Below are 21,812 nucleotides of genomic sequence, written 5' to 3'. Positions count from 1 at the left end.
AGGAGCTACGAAGAGCCTTCAGTTTTTGTTGATTTTGGCGCGGTCAGTGGTTTAGGGAATGCATCCATCAGATGAAAAACTGCAGTGATTAATATGTTTCAGCTGTCAACACGTCATTAACCCAGCTGATACAGAGAATAGCTTCTTATTTCTTAAACAGCCATGTCGGAAGACATATGCTGTGGTCGCGGGGAAGATGTTTCTCTGTTTCAGTAGGGTCAAATTATTGGCCTACGTCAAACGAAGAAAACAAAACAAGGAGATTGCTGGAACTACTAAAATCGGGTTAAGAACTGTCCAATGCATTATTAAACCTGATAGAATAGTGGTGAATCATCATCTTCAAGGAAGAAATGCGGTCGGAAAAAAATCTTGAAAGACTGATCATTTAAACGTTTGGTAAAATCTAAATGTAAGAAATCCACAGTACAATTCACATTTATGTTTAGTTAAAGTAAGAACATTAACAAGCACACAATGTGAACAGAACTCAAGAGATTTGGACTAAACAGATGTGAAGCCTTAAGAAAACCAGTTATTAGTGGGGTCGATCAGTACAAAATGCTATAATTTGCTAGGGAGCATACATTTGGACCCTGGAGCAACGGAAAAAGGTTGTGGGATCAGATGAATCCAGATTGACCCTGTTCCAGAGTGATGGGTGCATCAGGGTAAGAAGAGAAGTGGATGAATTGATGCACCCATCAACAAACATCTTGCCACAGCGAATGTGTGCTGTTATCAAAGCTAAAGGTGGTCCAAGGTAAGAATTGGGCGTGAACAACATGAAAGCATTGATCCATCCTGCCTTGTATCAACGGTTCAGGCCGGTGGTGGTGGTGTAAATGTGTGGGGGATAATTTTTTTTGGCAAACTTTTGGTCCCTTAGTACCAATTGAGCATTGTTTGAACGCCACAGCCTACTTGAGTATTGTTGCTGACCATGTCCATCCATTTATGAACACAGTGAACCCATCTTCTTAAAACTACTTCCAGCAGCATAATGCACCATGTCACAAAGCGCAAATCATCTCAAACTGGTTTCTTGAACATGACAATGAGTTTACTGTACTCCAATGGCCTGCACAGTCACTAGATCTCAAAACATTAACCCAATAGAGCCCCTTTGGGATGCGGTGGAACGAGAGATTCGCATCATGTATGTGCAGCCGCCAAATCTGCAGCAACTGCGTGATTCTATCATGTCAATATGGATAAAAACCTCTGAGGAACGTAATCACCTTGTTGAAAGTATGCCACAAAGAATTAAGGCAGTTCGTAGGGCAAAAGGAGGTCCAATCCGGTACTAGCAAGGTCTACCTAATAAAGTGGCCGGTGAGTGTTTATGACATTGGTGAAGCAAAGTAAACTTTGATTTAGCACCGTTTGGGAAACACATGCTGTTCGGGTATGCCTATAGTAAATCAACCATTCTTTGTTAGTGGGGATTTGGATCCTACCAAAGGCATGGATAATAACCATATAAAATAGCATTCTTTTGAAGAATGGTCTTGTTTGCCATAACAGGTCATGTATGTTCGTCTGAGGAAAGATTAGACTGCTTATAAACATTTAAGAGTTCTTCTTAGTCTCTTTAAACTCTAAAGAGAAAAAGATGATCTACTCTATTGGAAAATTATCATCCACAATCCCCAGACCAACTAATCTACAGCCTTGGGTTTTTTTATTGAGAAGATAGAAGCATAATCCTTGTGTAAATTGCTGTTATTTCACCATACACAAGTAACAGTAGGTTAGTCTCACAAAGAGGAAAATAAGGGGCCTCACTACTAGACCTAATCTAATCTAATAAAGGGGGTATCTATCTTTGCTTGCCAAGTGCTGTTTCCATACCTTAACGTTGAACAAAACCTTTATATGAAAATTGCCGCTAAACACTGTTCAGGAGAACGACATAGTCAAGGTTTTGGTCCATTTCCTATACGTACAAGAGTTCAACCATAGGTAGATGGAAAAACATGAGGAAATCACAAATTTAGAACATTTTAGACTTTGGAAGAATTGTACAAAAGGACAAAGTTGTTGAAATGGCCATGAACGAAGCTTGGAGCTGTAGCTGGTAGAGCCGTGCCAAAACAGCAACTACTTAGCCGGCCCATAACAGCGGCAAATCTTCACACCACTTACCCTTATGTTTGCTCCACTGTAGGAAAAGTGGAAAAGTGACACTAGCAGTCTGACACTTCTCTGGCCTTTGTGTTCATTTGCTGGGCAGCCAAAATGCAATCAGCTATATTCCCAGGCTGAATGAACCCAGCTATATCTACCACATTGGGAGAGTTATTTCCATTGCATGAGCGCAGATGAGAAACGGATGGAGTTAGAATTTTGTTGACAACACTCAATACGCTGTTTCAAACGACCATTGTCTCTGAAATAAACACTTCCCGAGGCAACAAGGCACGAGAAGGCCATTTCGAGAAATTAAAGGGATATAAACATTCTGTCTGAGATGACGCGATGTTTTCGACAATCTGCATCAAGCAGAAAGGGTCACTATGTAGAGACCAGATGGAGAACCTGTTTCATTTTGAGGTGGCACACTTGTGAAAAGTGAATCTTTAAAAAACGCTACATACCCTTTGCTTACATGCCCGTTTAAAGATCCTTGGATGTGTCTTAACACCAGATTTTTTTCAGCGCACACACAGTTATACAGGTAGCAGATCGTTAGGTGATATATACTGATTTTGAGAAAAAGTTATTTTTTACAACAAGCATTCTACAGAATTGCTGACTTCACCTTTAATACTACTTGTAATGTGTTTGATGTGTTTACTTTACAGATTATGCCTTTCATCAAATACCAGCTGCTTTTAAACTCATTGAAAGATTGATGGTAATAAAATTGCACGTATTTTTCTCTTTCATAAAACTCTTCTTTTGGAGAAATGGTCAGCTTTTAACTATCCTTATTCGTTTAATGTATCACAGTGACTAATGTAGCCAGGACTAGCTTTGTTTTCCTTCTCTGTCTTGTAAAAAGTTGCACCGAAAAATCCCATTCAACCATCAGTCATGGGCAATTAGAAGGTGATTGACATTAATAGTTCCAAAACGTTTCTATTTTCTCAGCTGGATATTTTTTTAGCAGCATCGCTGAGCTATGAAAGAGAAAGATACTGTTCCACTGACAGTGACACGTGAATCAGAGGTATTTGTAGAACCCCGTTCGAACACGAGACAAATCAACATTAACAATACGTCTTTGCTACAACCTTATTTTTACTGAAAACAGACATCCACTAAGCTCGACTAATAACGGCACTGCACTTTATCAGAGAGAAGGTATTGAATACTGAATAGTTTTCTCTTCTGTGTCCGCTCATTGGACTGCGCTCTCATATCAGCCCGCTGCACATAGAGAGCCATATATTCTTAGAGGAGCTTAGGACATCTGGTTTCAGTAGAAATTAAATTGTAGCCGATTATCTGCCTTATGATGATACTAAAGATGCATTGTTTGTGTTTAAATAACATTTTACTTTACATTGTTACCTGAAGTTCGAATCTGGCAATATCTTTCCAACTTTAACGAGGTCTTTACTTTTCGAGATCATTTTCAACATTGTATTTGGTCTTTATTCTCGACATTGTATTTGGTCTTTTTTCAAAATAATTCTATTTCCAATTAATTTTTGACTTTATTCTCAGTGCATAATGGGGGTAGCCTGGTCCAACCAGACCATCGTACTTCATTTCATTTGTACAGAAGGTCTGGAAGTGCTGTAATCGGCAAACGTTCACTCACTTGGAGGCGGGTGTCTGTCGAAGTTTAAAACTATTAGATCTGCCCAGTGCCACTCTGGATTAGCCAACCAATCGCATCACGTTTGGTCGTCACGTGTGTCAAGAGCCGGCTTTTGACGGTGCGTTCCAGTTGGACAGGGAACTCGGAAATTTCCGACTTCACTACATATTGTAGTCTATGAATCTACCGGTACCTGGCAACAGAAACTTGTTAGAGCGTAACGTTTAGTTATTTGGACGAGAAAGGTTTTAGGCGTCCATACTTTCGCGAGCAGATGCACTGGAACACAGACAGGTCGGAACTCGGAACTACCAAGTCGGAAATCTCCTTCTTCCGAGTATAAAGGAACGCAGCATTCAACTGAAACTGGAGCGCGACTTCGACGTCATCGTTCTCAGCCACTCGCCCTGTTCGCTGATTGGACGACTGTAGATTCTCCGGCGAAAGCTGGGAAATGCACTGTACACCCAGACTGACTATTGAAGGGAAAATGAAATTTGGCCGGAAGTAGGCGGGCGGGCGGAGCCAGGCTATAATAGGGGGGGGGGGGGGGGGGGGGGGACGTCCTACTAATTCTTGCCTTAAATAATCTTCCGTATGTTATACATTAACACAGCATAAATCTTCAAGACTGGCATGTGCACCTATTATGGAAATAACATATGTCATGTTTTCATTATGTAATGCAGATCTTGGCCTATGTGTGTCTTGAGAGACAGCAGAATTACATGAGTCACTGCATGAGATACGCATAGAGGAACAGGAAGTAGTTACATCAGTCACTCGCTTCCTCTCAGGTCATGCTGGGATATGTGTGGCTAAAGGAGGGTTGAGCTCTACTCTGACACCATCTGACTAGCCCTTTGTTTCCCATTTCCCCGAAAGCATCAAGACAAAAAGGTGGTTGTTCGTCACTGAGCAGATGCTGCAACATGGGGAAACACTTAGTATCCCTTGACTTTGAAAGTATTTCTTCAAAATGACCAAAATGCAGTGAAGCTGACCGTGAAGCTTAGAACTTTGGAATGTGGCATTTTAATCAGAATTTGAGCAAATGAGACATATAAATGTCAATTTCAAATTGTATAACTTAAGAAAGGTGGCCATCAAGACGTCATCCGGTGAAACCATTTCACCCATGTCTACCCCCCACATTACCACTGCATTGGGATACTCCTGCAAGTACGTTTCCTGGGTTTCTCACCATAAGGTCAAGAGGCCAACTCAACAAAGCATAACCGGGGGCAAAAAAAAAAAAAAAACATCTGACGATTACCTCATTGGAATGTTTCTGTTGCAATGTGGCTATTGCGATCTGTATACAAAGTTTTTGGACTGACTTGAGTTACTGCAGGCTACATTTTGAATACATTTTCAGTGAAATTATCCATTTAAACATTTACAATGAAAGATGCCGGTTATTATAGATTTCTTTGGTTTTGTTCAGTTGACTAACGTTATAATTGATTTTCCTCCTAAACAATAGACACAGTTGGTGCAATTGTTTAATTGACTAAAAAATATTACAAAAGAGAAAAGAAGCAAAGTGCTAGCTATTAGTCAAAGAGGCAGCAGTAGTAGTATAAGTAGAAGTATTAATGCAGAGTGCACTGGTTTAAGGCAGTTTTCAAACCTACTAAACTAAAGGAATCCTTTCAAATGCATGGTGATAATAGTTGAAGTAATACAAATTCACACAGCTTTATGATAAAGACAGAGGGACACTTTCTGAATTTTCACATATCAATGGTTAGCAAAAAACACAATGGTATCTATCCCCCAAATGATGGCACATTGAGTGGGTCTTGTTTTTCTGTCCTGTGACACACCTGTTTTTACATCCCAGTGTCACGAAACCACTCTCTGAAGCAGTGCCACATGGCCAACTGTGCTTAGCCAAAGCAGGAGGGACTACTCTAAAAGGGATACAGATAATCCACCTTCTTCCCCTGCGGTACTGTTTGTCTGAGCTACTGGTTTGTTGGGGTGGTAAGCAGATGCCCGTTGCTTAGCCCGCATTCATTGTAGCACAACAGACACCACCTGGTAGCCATCCCATCCCCAGCTTCAGCCACCAGACCTCTTGATGGTCGGCCAGGGCAACAAGTCTGGCACTCTCAAAGCTGGCGGATGCTCCGGTGCATACCGTCTGCTTCATTATCGGTAGCATGGAACAGTTTATTTTACCCCTACATGTGACCATGTTTAACTCAGGTACAGATCAGCCATTGTATTGTTTTGAAATTCAAATCTATGTATCCAATAATCTATTGTATAATGTTATCCAATCCTGGTCACATTCTTCTATTGAATATAAAAATGGATACCTTCCACTTTAGTTCAAACTAAATAACAGTAAGTGAATCACAGTGAGTCCATTGGATTGCAACACTGGCTTGCATTTAAGATGTATACAGTGTGGGCTCTGCAGTAAACAACAAACTGTAATATAGGATCCAGTCTTTATGACAACAAATATTGTTCTACAGTAAATATCAACACTATTTGTTATATGTATTGACTCATTTAGATACCAAAAAATGCCATTACATTATTTCAAACTTCAAAAACTAATCAAATCCACATTGCTATTTTGATAAACCAAGATAAATATATAAAAAATGGGGAAATGTTACCTTTAGCTTTGATTTGTTTTGCTATTCTAAAACACAGGAGTCCCAAAATACTTTGAACACTGTTAGCACATATAGGTATGGAATGCTTTAAGATTAGCTAACAGCATTGTACACCTAGTAGACAAGCCTGTGTTTACACTTGGATTTTGAATCGTGTCTATTCCAGTTGTTACGGTAATGGCTAGCTATTGTCCTTTTTGGCCACTCCAAGCACCTGTACCCTATCAGTACAGAGAAAGCCAAACTGATGTCCAGCTGGCTTGACCGGGTTTCCGCAGTTTTCTACAGAACTGCTGATCCATGCACTTTCACACTCCACATCCGACTCCCTTTATTCCTCAGCATTACAGCCGCCAAGTGAGAAGTAGATCGTTTGACTTGCTTCACAAGTTACTCAAGGGAGAGATAGACACACACATATTAGATTTATACTGTGGATCATCTGTGCAGACAGAGCTGAAACGTTTATTGTAGAAAAGATTATGTAATTTTGAATTTAGAGATAGAAGTCCTGGAATCCGCTGGATCCTGCTTTCACCTCCTGCCTTTCCTGTAATGAACACCCACGAGTTCTCCGCTGACGAGTTGGTTGGCTACGGTGGTCACTGTTTGATTACAAAACGGTTTTCCAGTCGATTTAGGGACACAAAAGCCATCTGTGAGCATATTCTGACTAAAAAAACTATTTGTTCGGTCAGCTCACACTTATCAAAGATAGGTGGTTGCTGCAAGTAGCACAGCGAGGATGTCCAACTTGTCTTAAAAGGGCAAAGGAAAGAATCTGGTCAATGAAATGTGTGGGCATCCCCCAGGAAGTCTTATAAAGAAGGGGCTTTAGTTAAAGTTTAGCGGGTTCCTCTCATGTTAAAGAGGATCCATACATTCTTCACACAGAGCCTGGTGAGCCATGGTTAGAGGGCAAATGGTGCTTAAAGAAGCCAAGCCGTTTGGAAGAGAAAAACAGTGTGATGCTAAACGTATAAAACAGCATCCAGCTGGACCTTCCCGTGCTAGCACTGAATGACAGAGTCCAGGTCCAGAGGAAAGTGATGCCGCTGGAATTCATTGCTGGAGAATGAGAAGTGACTCACAGAGCAGTGAGGGCAATAAGAAAATCCAGGAAGGCAAATTATCCACATTTTTCCAAAAGCGACCGAGGCAAATCAATGACCAATGGTTAATATTTACAGGGAGGTTAAAAGGCATTCAGCTCCATCAAATATTACAATATTAAACAATTTGAAGAATTTGCCAATGTAGAAATAGTACTAGACGAGAGCTGCAGTCAAAATGATTGATGGATCATTCAGAATATGTAAGAGCAGTAAATCTTTTGTGTCTCTCTCTATGTCGGGAGCAGATCTGGAAATTGTAAACTAATGTCACTCAATGCTATTCAACCATATCATAGCAAAGATTTTTTATCTTGTCTGATTTAGGACTAGTTTCCATCTGGTAGATATCATCTGAAGACTTTCAAATAGAATGTTAATGTAAAACATCCAGAGCAACATTATGTGTTAAATGAACTTACCCTGCATAGTGCATACTGCAATTATCACATTTGTCTGCTGCCTGTTTCAGGTTAATAAAAAGCACCAGTAGGTACATGTGACTGGGCTCCATAAATATTGTGGCTGATCATAACATCATGGAAAGTCGTTGTCGTTATTTTTTGACAAATGGAGGAAACTGAGAGGAATCAGAATGTGTCTGCCAATTAAAACACTGCAGCAAACCAAACATGAAGGCAGCCCATTATGTTTGTATAAAGATAGCAAATGGCTTATTACTCCCATATGCATCTAACAAATCAAGAAAACGCAGGAAACCGAAAGCACATGTCAACACACAAAAAAATGCAGTGAGTGAAGGGGAAATCGCAAAGTGCTGACCAGCTGTACAAAGTGTCCAGCAACGTTCACTGAGCAAAAAACAGGGAAAAGGATGAGCTGATCATCAAGTGATCTGGCTTAGACACTGTGACACATCAAAGCAAAAACAGATCATTGTATAATTATGAAATATTTGGGAATTTGAAGAAAGTGATACTTTGTTTTGGTGCACAGAAAAACAGTTCCCTAATCACGGAGGATGCTGAGCGGAAAGATCTAACCCGTTAACTTATTTGTTCACATAAAATTGTATTTATTTCGTTTTATTTTAAAGCCTCACTATTGCAGCATGATTATGCAGTCATTAGACTTTCCATGTTGGGGTTTGACATTCCTACTGTGCTTCACTGTGTATTGTCCTCATTATTTATAGACTGTAAACATGCAAACGCCTTTATCCCTGCCCAGACAGTTCATTTCTGTGCACGTGGAGAAGTGAAAACCCATAAAGTGCATGTAAAAACTCACGAGAATGTCTGTGTTCAGCCATGCCTAAGTTATCACTGTTAGGCACAACTCCCTGTATTTACTCATGGCAGATTTACTTTGCATGTCACTGCTCACACATAGCTGGGAATTATAGAAGACATGCATGATCTGTTTAAGTGACAAAGGCATATTCTGACAGCGCCCACAACCATCCCTCAGGCGTAATCTCCAAAGGCATCTCCTGTAAATTGGCAGGGCTGGCAGCTTCTCAGGTGAGTTGGGAATCCGATGAGATAGATATTCCACAGAATGGAGATTAAAGAAATCACCACTTGATGTCTGCCATTGCAAACGTATTTTTCTCGCCCGCAGCCAGAGATCGGTATGTCAGAAATGTTAAAAGAGAAAACAAACCAAAACATTGTCATCAAGCCACACTAACATTTGCTAGCAGATTGCAAATAGCATTGCAAGGGCTCCTCTTTCTCTGCTACAAGGCTGCTTGGTACTGTATCTTTCACAATTGTAGGTATTCAAATGTTTCTCCAATTCCCAACCACAATTAAGTTCCTTAATTTATTTCCAACTGTGTTTCCCCTTCAACTAAGTGTATAGTATTATTACTAGACAAATAAGCCAATGTTAACTACTTCTGTGCACTGCACTGCTTTATACCCAAATCCGAACAATACACAGATTCTATTTCGATAGGTCAACCCCGGACAACTGTTCATGAATCAATTTATTCCATGTGCAAATCAACATGATGTAAAAAATAATGTTTAGAACATTTATTACTTAATCCCCTTTTAATCCACTAATCTTTTCAGCTCTAGCAGTCACATAAAAGGAAAAAAAATAAAAAAAAATAATATTAGTGGGTATATTTGACTGATCTTTGCTTTCCAATACAATTATTTTATATTATTATAAAATTATTTATAAATTGTAGATTTTGCAGTGTTCACACAAAATGAGAATGAAAACCAATGTCTGCGCTACAACAAAGGAGAATAAATATAAGCAGCCACTTCCCTCAATTACTCATAAAAGCCGCAAGAATATCACTGTATTTTAGTGGTCTGTGGTTCTTTAGTGTGTAACAGTATACCATTTCAGCTACTTCCAATAATTCAGTGCATGTGTGATGGCAATACGTTAATCCGTTACACATGTAGACAGCATATTCAGACTTTGCATGCCTTCTCCTCAACATATTGTTTCTGCTTAATGCAAACTGTATTTCGGTCTTATTTTATCCTGAAGGTTGTACTTAGCCTTTCTCCTATCAACAAAAAATCAGATGCTGACCGGCCCCGCGGAAAACATGCCTGCTTCAACATCTGCCAAAAAGGGTAGCATCGATAGAACACTTAACCTACAATAAAGAGTACTTAGTGACTTCACACATCTCCTGGCATGTGAAGACCGAATTAACTGACGAAATGGTCAGCCCCAAGGATACACTAACATCTGTCATTATCATTTAAGTGTGAAGACGGCAAGGAAAATGACATACAACAGCTGCTCTGCTGCTTCAAAGCCTAAAACAAGTATTCAAATGTTTTAACAATTTTCTTATTAATATTTAAAGGTTGACTCGGCAATCCCGGAGAATGCTTGTTGTCAAAGTCACTTTTTGTATAAATCAGTGAATATCTTCTCATCTCAAATCTGCTACCTGTCCGTACTGTGTGTTCGCTGAAGACAAATCTGATGTTAATACACAGCCTAGGCTCTGTAAAACTGTCATGTAAACAAAGGATATGTCAAACAAGGGGGCCCACAGTAGTATAGCAACATGCCCGTTAGGCTGTGTATTAACACTGGAATTTCTTTCAGCGCAAACACTGCACAGACAGGAGACTTTCCCTGATTTTGATAAAAAGTGATTTTGACCACAAGAGCACTCCAGCATTCCTGACACCAACTTTGACCGAATAACAGTTGAAGTGTTCCAGCAATATCACACTGCACCAAGTGGAACATAACTGGACATGTAAAGAGTTCAGACCGTAGCCTCTGTTTAGTTTCCTCAGATTCGTAAGTTGCACTTCCAGGCAGAGGCAAAAGAAAACATTACTGCCCAGAAACCTTCAACTCTTGACGAAGAGAGGAGAAACGTGGGCAAAACTTGTGTGGAATGAGTGAAAGTAAAATGAGGGGGGAGTAAGAGGAGGGGGCAGGGGGAGGAGGGATGGGAAAGGTCCTCCACCCTGAAGGTTGGAGAGGGTCAGCACGGTGAGTGGTGCACACCCAGAGAGAGGGGGAGGACCCACATGCAAAATATTTAAGATGTTCACGCACAGGAGAGCTTCACAGAGGAAATAAGACAGAGCCTGGGTGAGCCACTGGTCAAAGAGGAGCTCCAACTCGACTTGTCAACCAAAGCCTTTTGTCCGTTTGACATTTCCAGCAAAGACAAGGGACTGACTGTTTTGAAAAGAAACACAATAGATTGTGTGAAAATCTAGACATTTTGTAGAGAAGATGGCAAAAGTAAATTTATGCATAGTGGCTTTTGGGCTTACACTGCTACTGTTGGCAGAGACGTGGGCCCAGAATCCCAGGAAGAGACTGGCCCCTCCGAAGCCTCCCAAGAATCAGTGCTGTGACGACGTGCGCTCCCTCAAGGTTCAGGTGGCCAACTTGACCAGTCTCCTCGAGGAGGTGAGTCGTAAGCAGGAGACAGACCTGATGACCGTCGTAAGGCAAATAATGGATCTGGACAAGCAAAACCGGCAGCAAGAAGCCCGGGTCACGGAGGCAGAGAGCAAGTACTCAGAGATCAACAACCGAGTGGAGATCATGCAGCTACAGACCCTACAGTCCGCTACTCAGACCTCATCAGGTGAGCATCAAAACTGTGCAGGAGAGTGTTAATAGAGTAGGAACCAAACGACACACCGGTTGGTTGCACAACATCTAAAGAAATGCAGGGATACATTTTACTATTCTTTTTTTTTCTAATTGTATTCATGTGAAAGCAATTTACAAAAAAAAGTAATAATGGATATAGTAATTATTATAGTAATAATGTTTGTAAAATGTTCACACATTTTCACCATGTGTGACCATTTTTAATCCATCAGTGATTGTAGTGCAGATTTTTATCTACAAGTCTCTTTCTCTCTCTACACCGTTGAGCAGTTTCTGAAGTTAAGTTTGAATACAAGGGCTTGTTATTTTTTCATTGGGAAGATTATTCAGTTTTTAAATTGATCAGTTACACTGTAATGAATAACAGGCTGAGAAAATCATAAGACTGGATATTTTCACTGGAAAGAAGATACCTATATTTTCTAAGACCCTCTTTCCGCAAATATGACACTATATATGGTTAAAATAAATTCAGCCTTGTCCATAGTACATGGGTCTCAGACTTGGAATTGGTTGAATTGCGTGTGAGATGGAGTACAGTACACACATTAATCTGAGATGCCAAACAGCAGTAAAAGGTATTCATTTGGAACAAATTTTAAAAGGACCATCTGCAGGGCTGTCAATAAAGAGCTCCATCAAAGTCAAATCATCGCCGACATTCATCTCAACTTTAACACACCGCTAATCAGCACTGGCTGCAGCAGAGAGGTTAACCAGGCATGACGTAGTTTATTATTTCAATACCTCAACTGTGTGGTCCAGCAGGGCCACATTTTTGTCACTGGCAAAGGGAACACAGAGGCCTTTTTGAAGTAAATTAGAGACAGGAGAGCAGAACAGGAAGGGATGCAAAGATAAGAAGCGGTGGATAGTTTCCATCTCTTTTCTTTTACACAGACTTTTTCAAGCATTTGGCTCATACCACTTTTTATGGCATCACCATACTGGGACGGGTAAACGACAGGAACTATGCATTAATCTGAGCCATGCTGTTCATATTCTTTTTTTTGGTGGGGGTAGAGTTAATTTTTTCGTATCAGTTAGATATCCATAAGGCTGTTAGGATTTATGACATTCACGTTTTTAAAAACTGCTCATGAAAGTGCATATGGTTTTGGCATAACTGAAGAGATTATGTTTTTTCCAGATGCCCTATACGACTGTGCATCCCTCTACAGCAAAAGTTACAGGATCTCTGGCGAGTACAAACTGCCTAAAGATGAGTTTCTTGGGACACCTGAGCTGAGCGTAAGTTATGCTGGATTCTTGTGTATAGCGTGTCTTCTTTGTGCACTTTTCGGTAAAGAGATTGTCCAGATCTTCTTTGCTCTACATTTTTTTACATTTTGGAATTACTTTCAGGTCTACTGTGACATGGAGACAAATGGAGGTGGTTGGACTCTGATCCAAAGGCGCAAAATCGGCCTGACATCATTCAATCGTGACTGGAAGCAATACAAAAGTGGATTTGGATCCATCCGTGGAGACTTCTGGCTAGGCAATGACAACATCTTCCGTCTAACACGGCAGCCCAGTGTGCTCAGGATTGAGATGGAGGTACGTGTTGGAAAATATGGAACTCATGTAAGGTTGGGCTGAGACTTTAAAGACAATTACATGTAAAGCATGCATGAACTCTTTCATAGCCAGAAGTAAAATGGCATAACGCCAGAAACAATTTATGCTTTACAGGGTGTAAGAAAATTAATAATAAAATCCAACTCACTTTTAGAGACGTTAGGCACACCATGAGAGCCATTGTTCCCGGTTTCTATAACTGTCAATCCTTTTAAACCATGGTCTATGTGTTTTCCAATGCAGGACTGGGAAGGTCAGAAACGCTACGCTGAGTATGGTTTTTTCACTATTGGTAATGAGCTCAACAGCTTCAAGCTCTTACTTGGCAACTACAGTGGGAACGCTGGAAACTCTCTTAGGTACCACAACAACACAAACTTCAGCACCAACAACAAGGACAATGACAAATGTGTGGATGACTGTGCTGCCCTGCGCAAAGGTAAATTATGAGAGTTAACACACTCCAAACTGTCCATGTAGACATAAAACAGAAGATGTGTTAGGTACATATTTCTTCCCAATTAACAGTACTGTAATTCTAATGAGTTTTCCTTGCCTCTTTCCAGGTGGTTACTGGTACAACTGCTGCACTGACTCAAACTTGAATGGCGTTTTTTACCGCCATGGTGAGCACACAAAGAACTCAGATGGGATCACTTGGTACGGCTGGCACGGGTCCAACTACTCCCTCAAGAAAGTAGAGATGAAGGTCCGGCCAGTGGGTTTTCATCCATAAGTGCTTCAGCTGTGTGTCCTGGATCAAGATCATACGAACGAACGCTGAGATCTCACTAATACCTATTCAACAAAATTGTGGCTTTTCCTTGACTGCAAAAGGAATGAAAATGTTGTTTGTGATGGGCTGATTCAAATTCAGTCAGATGAATGTGTAATGTTTTGCCGTGTTTGATTGTAAATTGTAGTTCATTTTTGTGTATTTATCAGTAAAATATTTTATTTTGCAAAGCTTTGTTAGATGCTCTTTTACCACTGTCCCAAATGGGTAACTGCATTCTGATTACTTCTCTCATTTGTCTCGAAAGCACTAGGATGTCATTTTTAGTAAACACTCTCAAGGACTGGTTGGAATTTATTAAAAAGGATCCTGGTGAGTTGCTGGAATGAGACCAACCAACAAAGATATTTCCTATGAATTACACTGCATTTAATTGTAAAACCCTAACCATTGATTATGGAAATGTGTAAAATGTGTACAGCTCTGTGATTATGTTGTTTTGTGTGATAGAAAATAAACATATTTTTTAAAGGAAACAAGATGCATTACATGTCTCAAAATGATGATTGCACGTGATACTATTCACTTCACTTCACTGTCTAAATAGAAAGGTTGAAATGTGACTAACTCAGTGGCAGTCCAAAAGCAAATCAAGGTCTTTTGAGTCATGTCCAATAATGGCAACATATTTGCCCTGAGCAACTGACCCCTGGACTCTTGGGTCATCACTTGACATCCTGACCGAAGGTCCCAGGGCACTTAGACCAAATATAGGAATGAAGACCACACACATACATTCTGCCATCAAGTTAAATGCCTTTCGGTTTACTACTTAGAAACAATGTCAGCATTTTGCTTCACTTTGAACCAACAAAGAATTCCTTAGAAGATTCACATACCTACAGACAGAGATCACTGCCCATACAGGCTCAGCTGTAGGCTTACTTAGAATCTCTTCATTTTACAAGCTGACAACTTAGTCAGGGTAAACATCTAATTTAAGCTGGAAATGTATTCGCTACCTTTAGAAGAAATGACCACATTAAATCAAAACGACAAACCATTGACCTTAGGGTGCTGACAAATGACCATGTCTTTCTATTGTAAGGTTTAAGAGTATTCAAAACTGTGTTCACAACAACAACAAAAGCTGACCTTCAACAGTCATGTGCGGTTTAGGTGCAACTATGAGAGGTCAGTGTCAGATACTATTGACGTTAACCTGTGTCTCTATAGAGGGGAACCTTCTTATGACTGGCAAGCTTGCTTTAGAAAAAACAGAAGTGACATAATTGCATTATATTGTTTTCTTTCTATTTATATAAATTATAATCCATAGGAGGTTCAATACATTTTAATGTAAGAATAGTTCAGTCTGTAAATATTGTTGTTGTAATTCACACCACTGATGACGCCATAGCAAAAGTAGGACATTGCAGGGCTACTGAAGTGTTTTTTTATTGTGTCCATTAGGGCAGCTTGGACGCAAAATACATTTATTTAAAATGTAATTTAATTCTATGGTGCCTAGTTACAATATGGCAACACATGTATTGTTAACATATGGTCCTGATGCAATAGGGCCAGGCTCCAGTTGTGAAGTGCTAAGGGAATCACCCAATGCATAGCAACTCTGTAAATGAATGGGCATGTTACTTTTACAGACCTTTAGAATTCTAACCAAGCAGAATTTTAGCCCATCATTACATTCTGCCAGAAATTGTCACATTAAACTAAATTAAATTAAAACAGATAAAGTCAATTAAAAGACACTTTATGATGAACCAATAACAACGTTGGCCAATGGCTTAACAGTGTCCCTCCGTTACTGGGAATAATGGGGAAAATGTGACTAATTTCCTGGCTCGGTCTAAAGTTATAGGGGCCTCAAAAATATAGTCAGACCATTAAATAATTCATTTGATTTTCTTAAAATCCCTCACGTTATTTATACCAGGTAAAGCTCATAAAAATGTGTACTATTATGAGTGATTCACTTATTCAGGTTTTATATCCTGAATTTCAAATGAAGATCCATATGAGAGAATACAAGGACACATTGCTGAAATAATTGCAAGCTCACCTGCAAACACCATGAATCATCAGGTATGAAAATAGCAGGGACAATACCTTCTAATCATCAAAAAGTGTGTGTCGGATAAAAACGTTTTTTTTTTGTTTTTTTTTATACAGTGATGACTCAGTAGAGCCAGGTTTAAGTAGTACTTTTTGCACACCAGCCTCTAGATCTTTTATGGGAAATCCTGGAGAGGTGAGAACCAGATGGGGATATTGAAAGCACCAGAGTGCCGGCTCCCATCATTCATCATCATCAAGGCTACTGAGAAATTGAAAACAGGCCCCTGAGAAACACAAGTCCAGACACTCATAGATGAAAAGGAGGCAAGCGTCCAATTAGATGCCTGGAAAACAGATTTCTCCGTGCCATGCCAAAGGCACAGAAAATAAAGGAGGGATGAGAAAATGGGGAAGGGGATGGAAAATATGACAGTAGATATCAAAGGGGTTAAGGGACAGGGGGGGATATGTATGTGTAATATCATTTTTGTATGTATTAGGTAAGACATTGTCTTTGAGAGAATAGTTTAATGTGTGCCTTTAAGCAGTAACTTCTAATGTAATAACTGTGAATCACGGAGGCACCTGTCAAGTCCAGTTTTTGTCAAGAGGAAAACTCTTCTCTAAAAGGAAGGGGAAAAGAGAAATATGCAGTATATGCAGTTTTTAATTATCTTCAGACAACCTATTAGTGTTTCTAATTTGACATGACAAGTGATTATTTGTATTAATTTATTATAATTTTGTCTATTTTTCCCATCTTTAATGTGTTGTTCATGGTTCTACTTTAAAAGGCAGGCTACACTGGCTATACGGATGTATGTAAACTTACTATATATGTTGTTGTAATACTGATTCTTTTTTTAATAGGGGTTGAGTGGGCAGTGGTCGTCAGAGTAGTTAGGCTAGGGAGAACTTTTTGTGTGTGCGAGTGCGTGTGTGTGTGTGTGTGTGTGTGTGTGTGTGTGTGTGTGTGTGTGTGTGTGTGTGTGTGTGTGTGTGTTTTGTACTGTATATTTGTGTTAAAGACCCCTTCAAAAATGAGATGATTCATTTCAAGGGGTTTATACTTCTAATGAACCACAAACTAAGATGGTTTTCCTCCCACTTACACTGAAACATGTTGTGATCCCACAGTAACCAATAAAAGCATTAGTCATAACCAAGTCAAAACTGTGAAGGAGTGACATGCAGTTATGCAGGAAGCAAAATTTTGCTTCGAGTCTGACCAGTTAAATTTTTTATTTTTTTCAAAGTCTTCTTACTTGGTCCAAGGAGAAGTTACATAACCAAACTTTAAGTTAGTCTGACTAAAAAGCAACTATTTCTTATTAATCCTATTTATGTAAAGGAAACATTTTGTGCTTGCAGTTTCCATCGGGATGAAGACTTCTCATAGTTTATAAAGGATGTGGTTTGCTGTTCATTAAAAAGGAAAGTTTTTGTATGAGGTATTCAGACTTTTCTTACCTGATAAGAGACTCCAGGATGAGAGGATTAGCACCTTTCTGAAACTCCAACTCTTTGTAATGCAGAGCCTTGGCGTAGGCACGACACTTGGCAGCTCTCTCGCCCAGCAGCACAATGCCATTATCATCTCTGAGTGGGAGAGGGCCCTGGAACAAAGAAAACCATATTGTATCTATTAACCAAGGTTTTCCCTAAATAAAATAATAATAGAATTAACAGTTGTCTATGACCCATACTGTCCTTTTTTGGCAATTAGTAGGGTTGGCACCATCCATACAACTTATTATTGTAGCACTTATATCCAGCACTTAATGTGCTAATGTGCTGACGTGACTCATGCTGTTCTCAGTTTTTACCTTGATGCTTTAAACACATATTGGAAGTGGCTTTGGATAAAAGCGTGAGCTAAATGAAATTCGGTAGCGGATCGTGAGGAGATATCTATTGATTTTCACAACAAGCATTCTACAGAATCACTAACTCCACTTTTAAGGTTATGTGGAAAAGGATGACTGCTAGCCCACACAAAAACCCTCATGTCCATCTTTCCACTGGCTGGGAAAAGGACACCTTATTTGTGTTCCTGCTACAGCGTCACAGCAGGGGGTAGCCCTGCTGAAATGTTATATTGTGACCCAACCATGACACTCTCTGCCCTCAACGTAACAGTATCGTCAGTGATTAGTCCAACATGTGTGGTCACATAGAGGAATAGAGACAAAGTGCCACGATGAACAGCTTTTATGTAATAGATAGAACGTTATATAATCAGCTGTCTTATTGTAACTTTGGTCTAACTTTTATGAGAGTGCAGTTTGGGATAAACCTTGAATTAACAACAGATTTTCTTGTGGCATTTCCACTGAAAACCACTTGCCCTGTGCCCACGTCAGTTAAGCGGGCATAGCGTGATGCAGTGGGCCGTATTTATCAAATGTGCGTTGAAATAGGTGCAGATCCTGGCGCAGAAATCACCCCACGCCAGGTTTCACGTGGGATTCATTAAACTGTTGTATCTCGCCAATCTAAGCGTATGCCAGATCAGCAGCAGCAGCTGAAAACAATCGTAATTTGTATATTACGCCCCTATATTTTCTGACTTGAGAGGCCTTGCCCATAGGTTTTGCGACAATGAGATACACAATAAGGGAAGGAAGTGGAACATCTCTGAAGTGGAAAAAAAATCGACACAAAGAAACAAAATCGGTTTTATTTGGGAGCATTAAAAGTGGCATCAAGGAATGTCAGAAGGCAGCAGTGTGGAAGGAAATCACTGCTGCGCTCAACAGCGTTGGAGTTGACAAAATCTCCAGCTGAGGTTTGTTTATTTTATTTATTTGTCAGTGTTATCGCTTAAATAATATGAATTAGCATAATATAAAAGTCTATGTCACAATTTCTTTAGGTGAAGTGAACTGGTCTGACCACGAAAAAAAGCGTGTTGCTGCTCTGAAATGCTGCACCATGTAGACTGGAGGGAGCCAGCCGGACCCCAGCCTGAAACTGACCAGACTGAAGAGCATGTGGCCAGAGGAGCATTTTTTCTTAATAGCAGATGAGCTGGGCCTGAAACCGACCTGTATTCAGCTCCACAGGGCCAGGCCTGTGAGAACCTGGACACTAACTGCAGAGGTCCCGGATCCGAAAAAAACATGTCGGTCAATAGTGGAAATAAATCACTGTGAACAATGACACATTAAAAAGAGAAAGAAAAATCTGTGCGTCAAATAAATAAAATGTTAAGCTGAATTTCTTTTTCTCATAAAGAGTAGTCTACCACCTCCATACATATGTAATACTTTACATTTAAGAAGTGATTAATGAATGCAGCCACCATGCTGCAGAGTCTCCCCAGCTGCTCCAAGACGAGCCAACTGCCCTTACGCAGTCCCATGCAGCGCTCCAAAGTGGCCCGTGTGCGCACTATTAAATCTGGTCTCCTACTCAATTGCACACCTTAGGCTGCACATTTTAAAGTCATTAGTATGTTCATCTCGGTCTGAACAAACACTGCATTAGTTTGATCTACTAACAATTGTCCAACAAAGTCACAGGCTGCGCCGCACAGCCACCACTGCAAGTCTATTCTGTTTACAAACTTGCATACACAAGTTGAGAGCTGGCGTGAGATTTGACCATACCCTACGCTCCCGTCCAAATTGATAAATGCAGAGGTTTGTGTCGAAATGTGCGTACACCCACTATTCTGGTGTAAGCAAGTTTGATAAATGAGGCCCAGTGTGCTTCCTCGTGGCATTGGTGGATGAATTTATTGGACCCCTCTTTGCAGATTCTGTTTGCAGTCAAAACCTCTGCCTTGCATCTGGTTCACCATTTTACTTTTTTCTGGCAGATGCATGAACTCAAAACACTCAATATGATACGCACGGCTTAGTCTGTCGATAGGTTGATGACAATTGAAGACATTAAATTAACTGAGCCAAGTGAGCCATTAAAGTTGTCTCCACAAGGACACAATAAAACAGATGAAGTCGGAGTGATCCACGACCCATGTAAGTGCAGCCTATTTTCAAATGCCATTTCATGCCATACGCATTCAATGAGCCTTTATTTTTTGTTCCACAAAGGAGCTTGACAGATTTTTTTTTTTAAAGAGCATAGTATACTAAGTATGATGTTGTACTCAATCAGGCAAGAAAAGTCTTATTCATCAACTCTTTAAAATGCACTTGTAAAACTTGCATTCATAAGGAACTGAATTTAGAAAATTGCAACTTAAAGGTGCAGTGTGTAATATGACATCATCAAGAAAGTTCTACAAAGTTCTAGAATGCAACACTCCCTGGGTAACCCCAACCCTTTCGAATAATAACAGAAGCTACAGTGGCCTTCAAGGACAAGAACAATTCTAAATTTTAAACAATGCATCTGATGACATTCCAACTATGACACTTTCAAGATGGCGGCACTAGGCCTTGGTCCAAAATATGCAGAAATATGGACATATATGAGACCCTTTCTGAGGAAAAAAATAATTAAAAAAAAATGTTTCAGCTATTATGCACTAAATTAAATGTACTTATGGATATTATAATTACTTTCTACAAAATCTGCTAGGAAATAAAACCCAAAATTCTACACACTGCAGGTTTAAGATATTGACCTAAAAGCCCTTAATAAAACATGACATGAAATCATTCAGTCCAGATGAAAACCCAGAGATATTGTGGTGTATTGTATGTGTATGGCTGACCTTATCACTGTGCTCCATGAACTCAGCCAGGTTGAGCAGAGTCTGTGTGACCTCAGCGATGTCCTGGGAGGTGAGCGCTAACTCGATGCTACGGATTAGCTCATCCTGCTGGTCCTCACTCAGCTCAGACCAACACGACAGGAAGGCAGCGTTGAACAGGTCCCTGTGGACAGCAGAGAAACATCGCTCAATTAAAAAAAGTTACATAATGGGTGACACAGCATTGCAATCGTGATTGGCTTTTTGTGGAGGAGCTTTTTAATGTTGTTGGAATCGGGAAGAGTGGGTGTCGTATGCTGTCCAGCACCTTGAGGCAAAGTTTGATATTTGTGAAATGTGCAATTTAAATATTAATTCCTTGAAAATCAGTTTTACTAAATGTGGGCGGCCAGACAATTAGTCAATAGTAAGTTGATTTTACAACCACTCTTGTGCTGCTGCTGCTAACTGAAGCCTTGTCTCACCTGAGTGGTGCGCTGTGGTTGGGAACGGCACAGATTGATTTTCGTTTCCACTGTCAAATGTTGGAAAGGGTACAAAAATAAGCAAACGATACTGCACTTATTTAAGTCACCTTTTCGTTGGGGTACCAATCGGTCCCATAGGGGTGGAGCTACACACTGCAGTCCGTTGATTGGTCAAGAGAATCATAATTTCCGTGTAAGATATAAAATGTCATGTGTAGTCAACTTGGTAAGTGTGAAGTGTTAAGAGAAAAATGTCGGTGCACAGCTGAGTTTATTGTGTGTTTTCTTTCCTCTTCATTGACTTAATCAGCGGGCTACATTGTGTCCAACTGCTTTGATGTCACCATAGTTACATAGCTGCCGCATTTAAAACCATTCAAGAGCTCTGACCCATATACTCTTAACAGCGGCTATTCGCCATCCGGCATATACCCTGCCCATCAAGTAAGGGTGGTGTTGGTAGTGGAAACGCAAGCCAGATCTAGGGTAACTGTTCCGTACCAAACTGTGCCATGACAAACTGAACTGTGCTGCTCTGTGGAAATGAGTTCTGCATTGAGCGTCTCTAAAACAACAGCTAATGTTTCATTGCTTTTTCTGATCAGTGTTACCCTAACACGACCCAAGGCAAACACTTCTGGAAACTGGAAAGT

General features: G+C 40.1%; 2 protein-coding genes across 2 annotated transcripts in view; one reads left to right on the top strand and one right to left on the bottom strand.

Moving 5' to 3' along the window:
* mtor (mechanistic target of rapamycin kinase) overlaps positions 1–21,812 on the bottom strand; it is a 97,203-nt gene that overhangs the window by 43,009 nt on the left and 32,382 nt on the right. The window contains exons 27-28 of the mRNA XM_080031882.1: positions 20,693–20,855; positions 17,479–17,624 (exon numbers count right to left, since the gene is read on the bottom strand). Of these exons, the coding sequence (XP_079888008.1) occupies positions 17,479–17,624; positions 20,693–20,855 (309 nt within the window). The remainder of the gene's footprint in view (positions 1–17,478; positions 17,625–20,692; positions 20,856–21,812) is intronic.
* On the top strand, positions 11,065–14,440 carry angptl7 (angiopoietin-like 7). The gene is made up of 5 exons (XM_080030663.1): positions 11,065–11,583; positions 12,763–12,863; positions 12,978–13,172; positions 13,437–13,632; positions 13,760–14,440. Exons 1-5 carry the CDS (start codon positions 11,223–11,225, stop codon positions 13,927–13,929), a joined length of 1,023 nt encoding a protein of 340 aa, XP_079886789.1. The 5' UTR covers positions 11,065–11,222; the 3' UTR covers positions 13,930–14,440.

Source organism: Ammodytes marinus, assembly GCF_949987685.1.
Source record: "Ammodytes marinus genome assembly, chromosome: 7".
NCBI lineage: Eukaryota > Metazoa > Chordata > Actinopteri > Uranoscopiformes > Ammodytidae > Ammodytes > Ammodytes marinus.
This window is presented reverse-complemented; position numbering and strand designations above follow the sequence as displayed.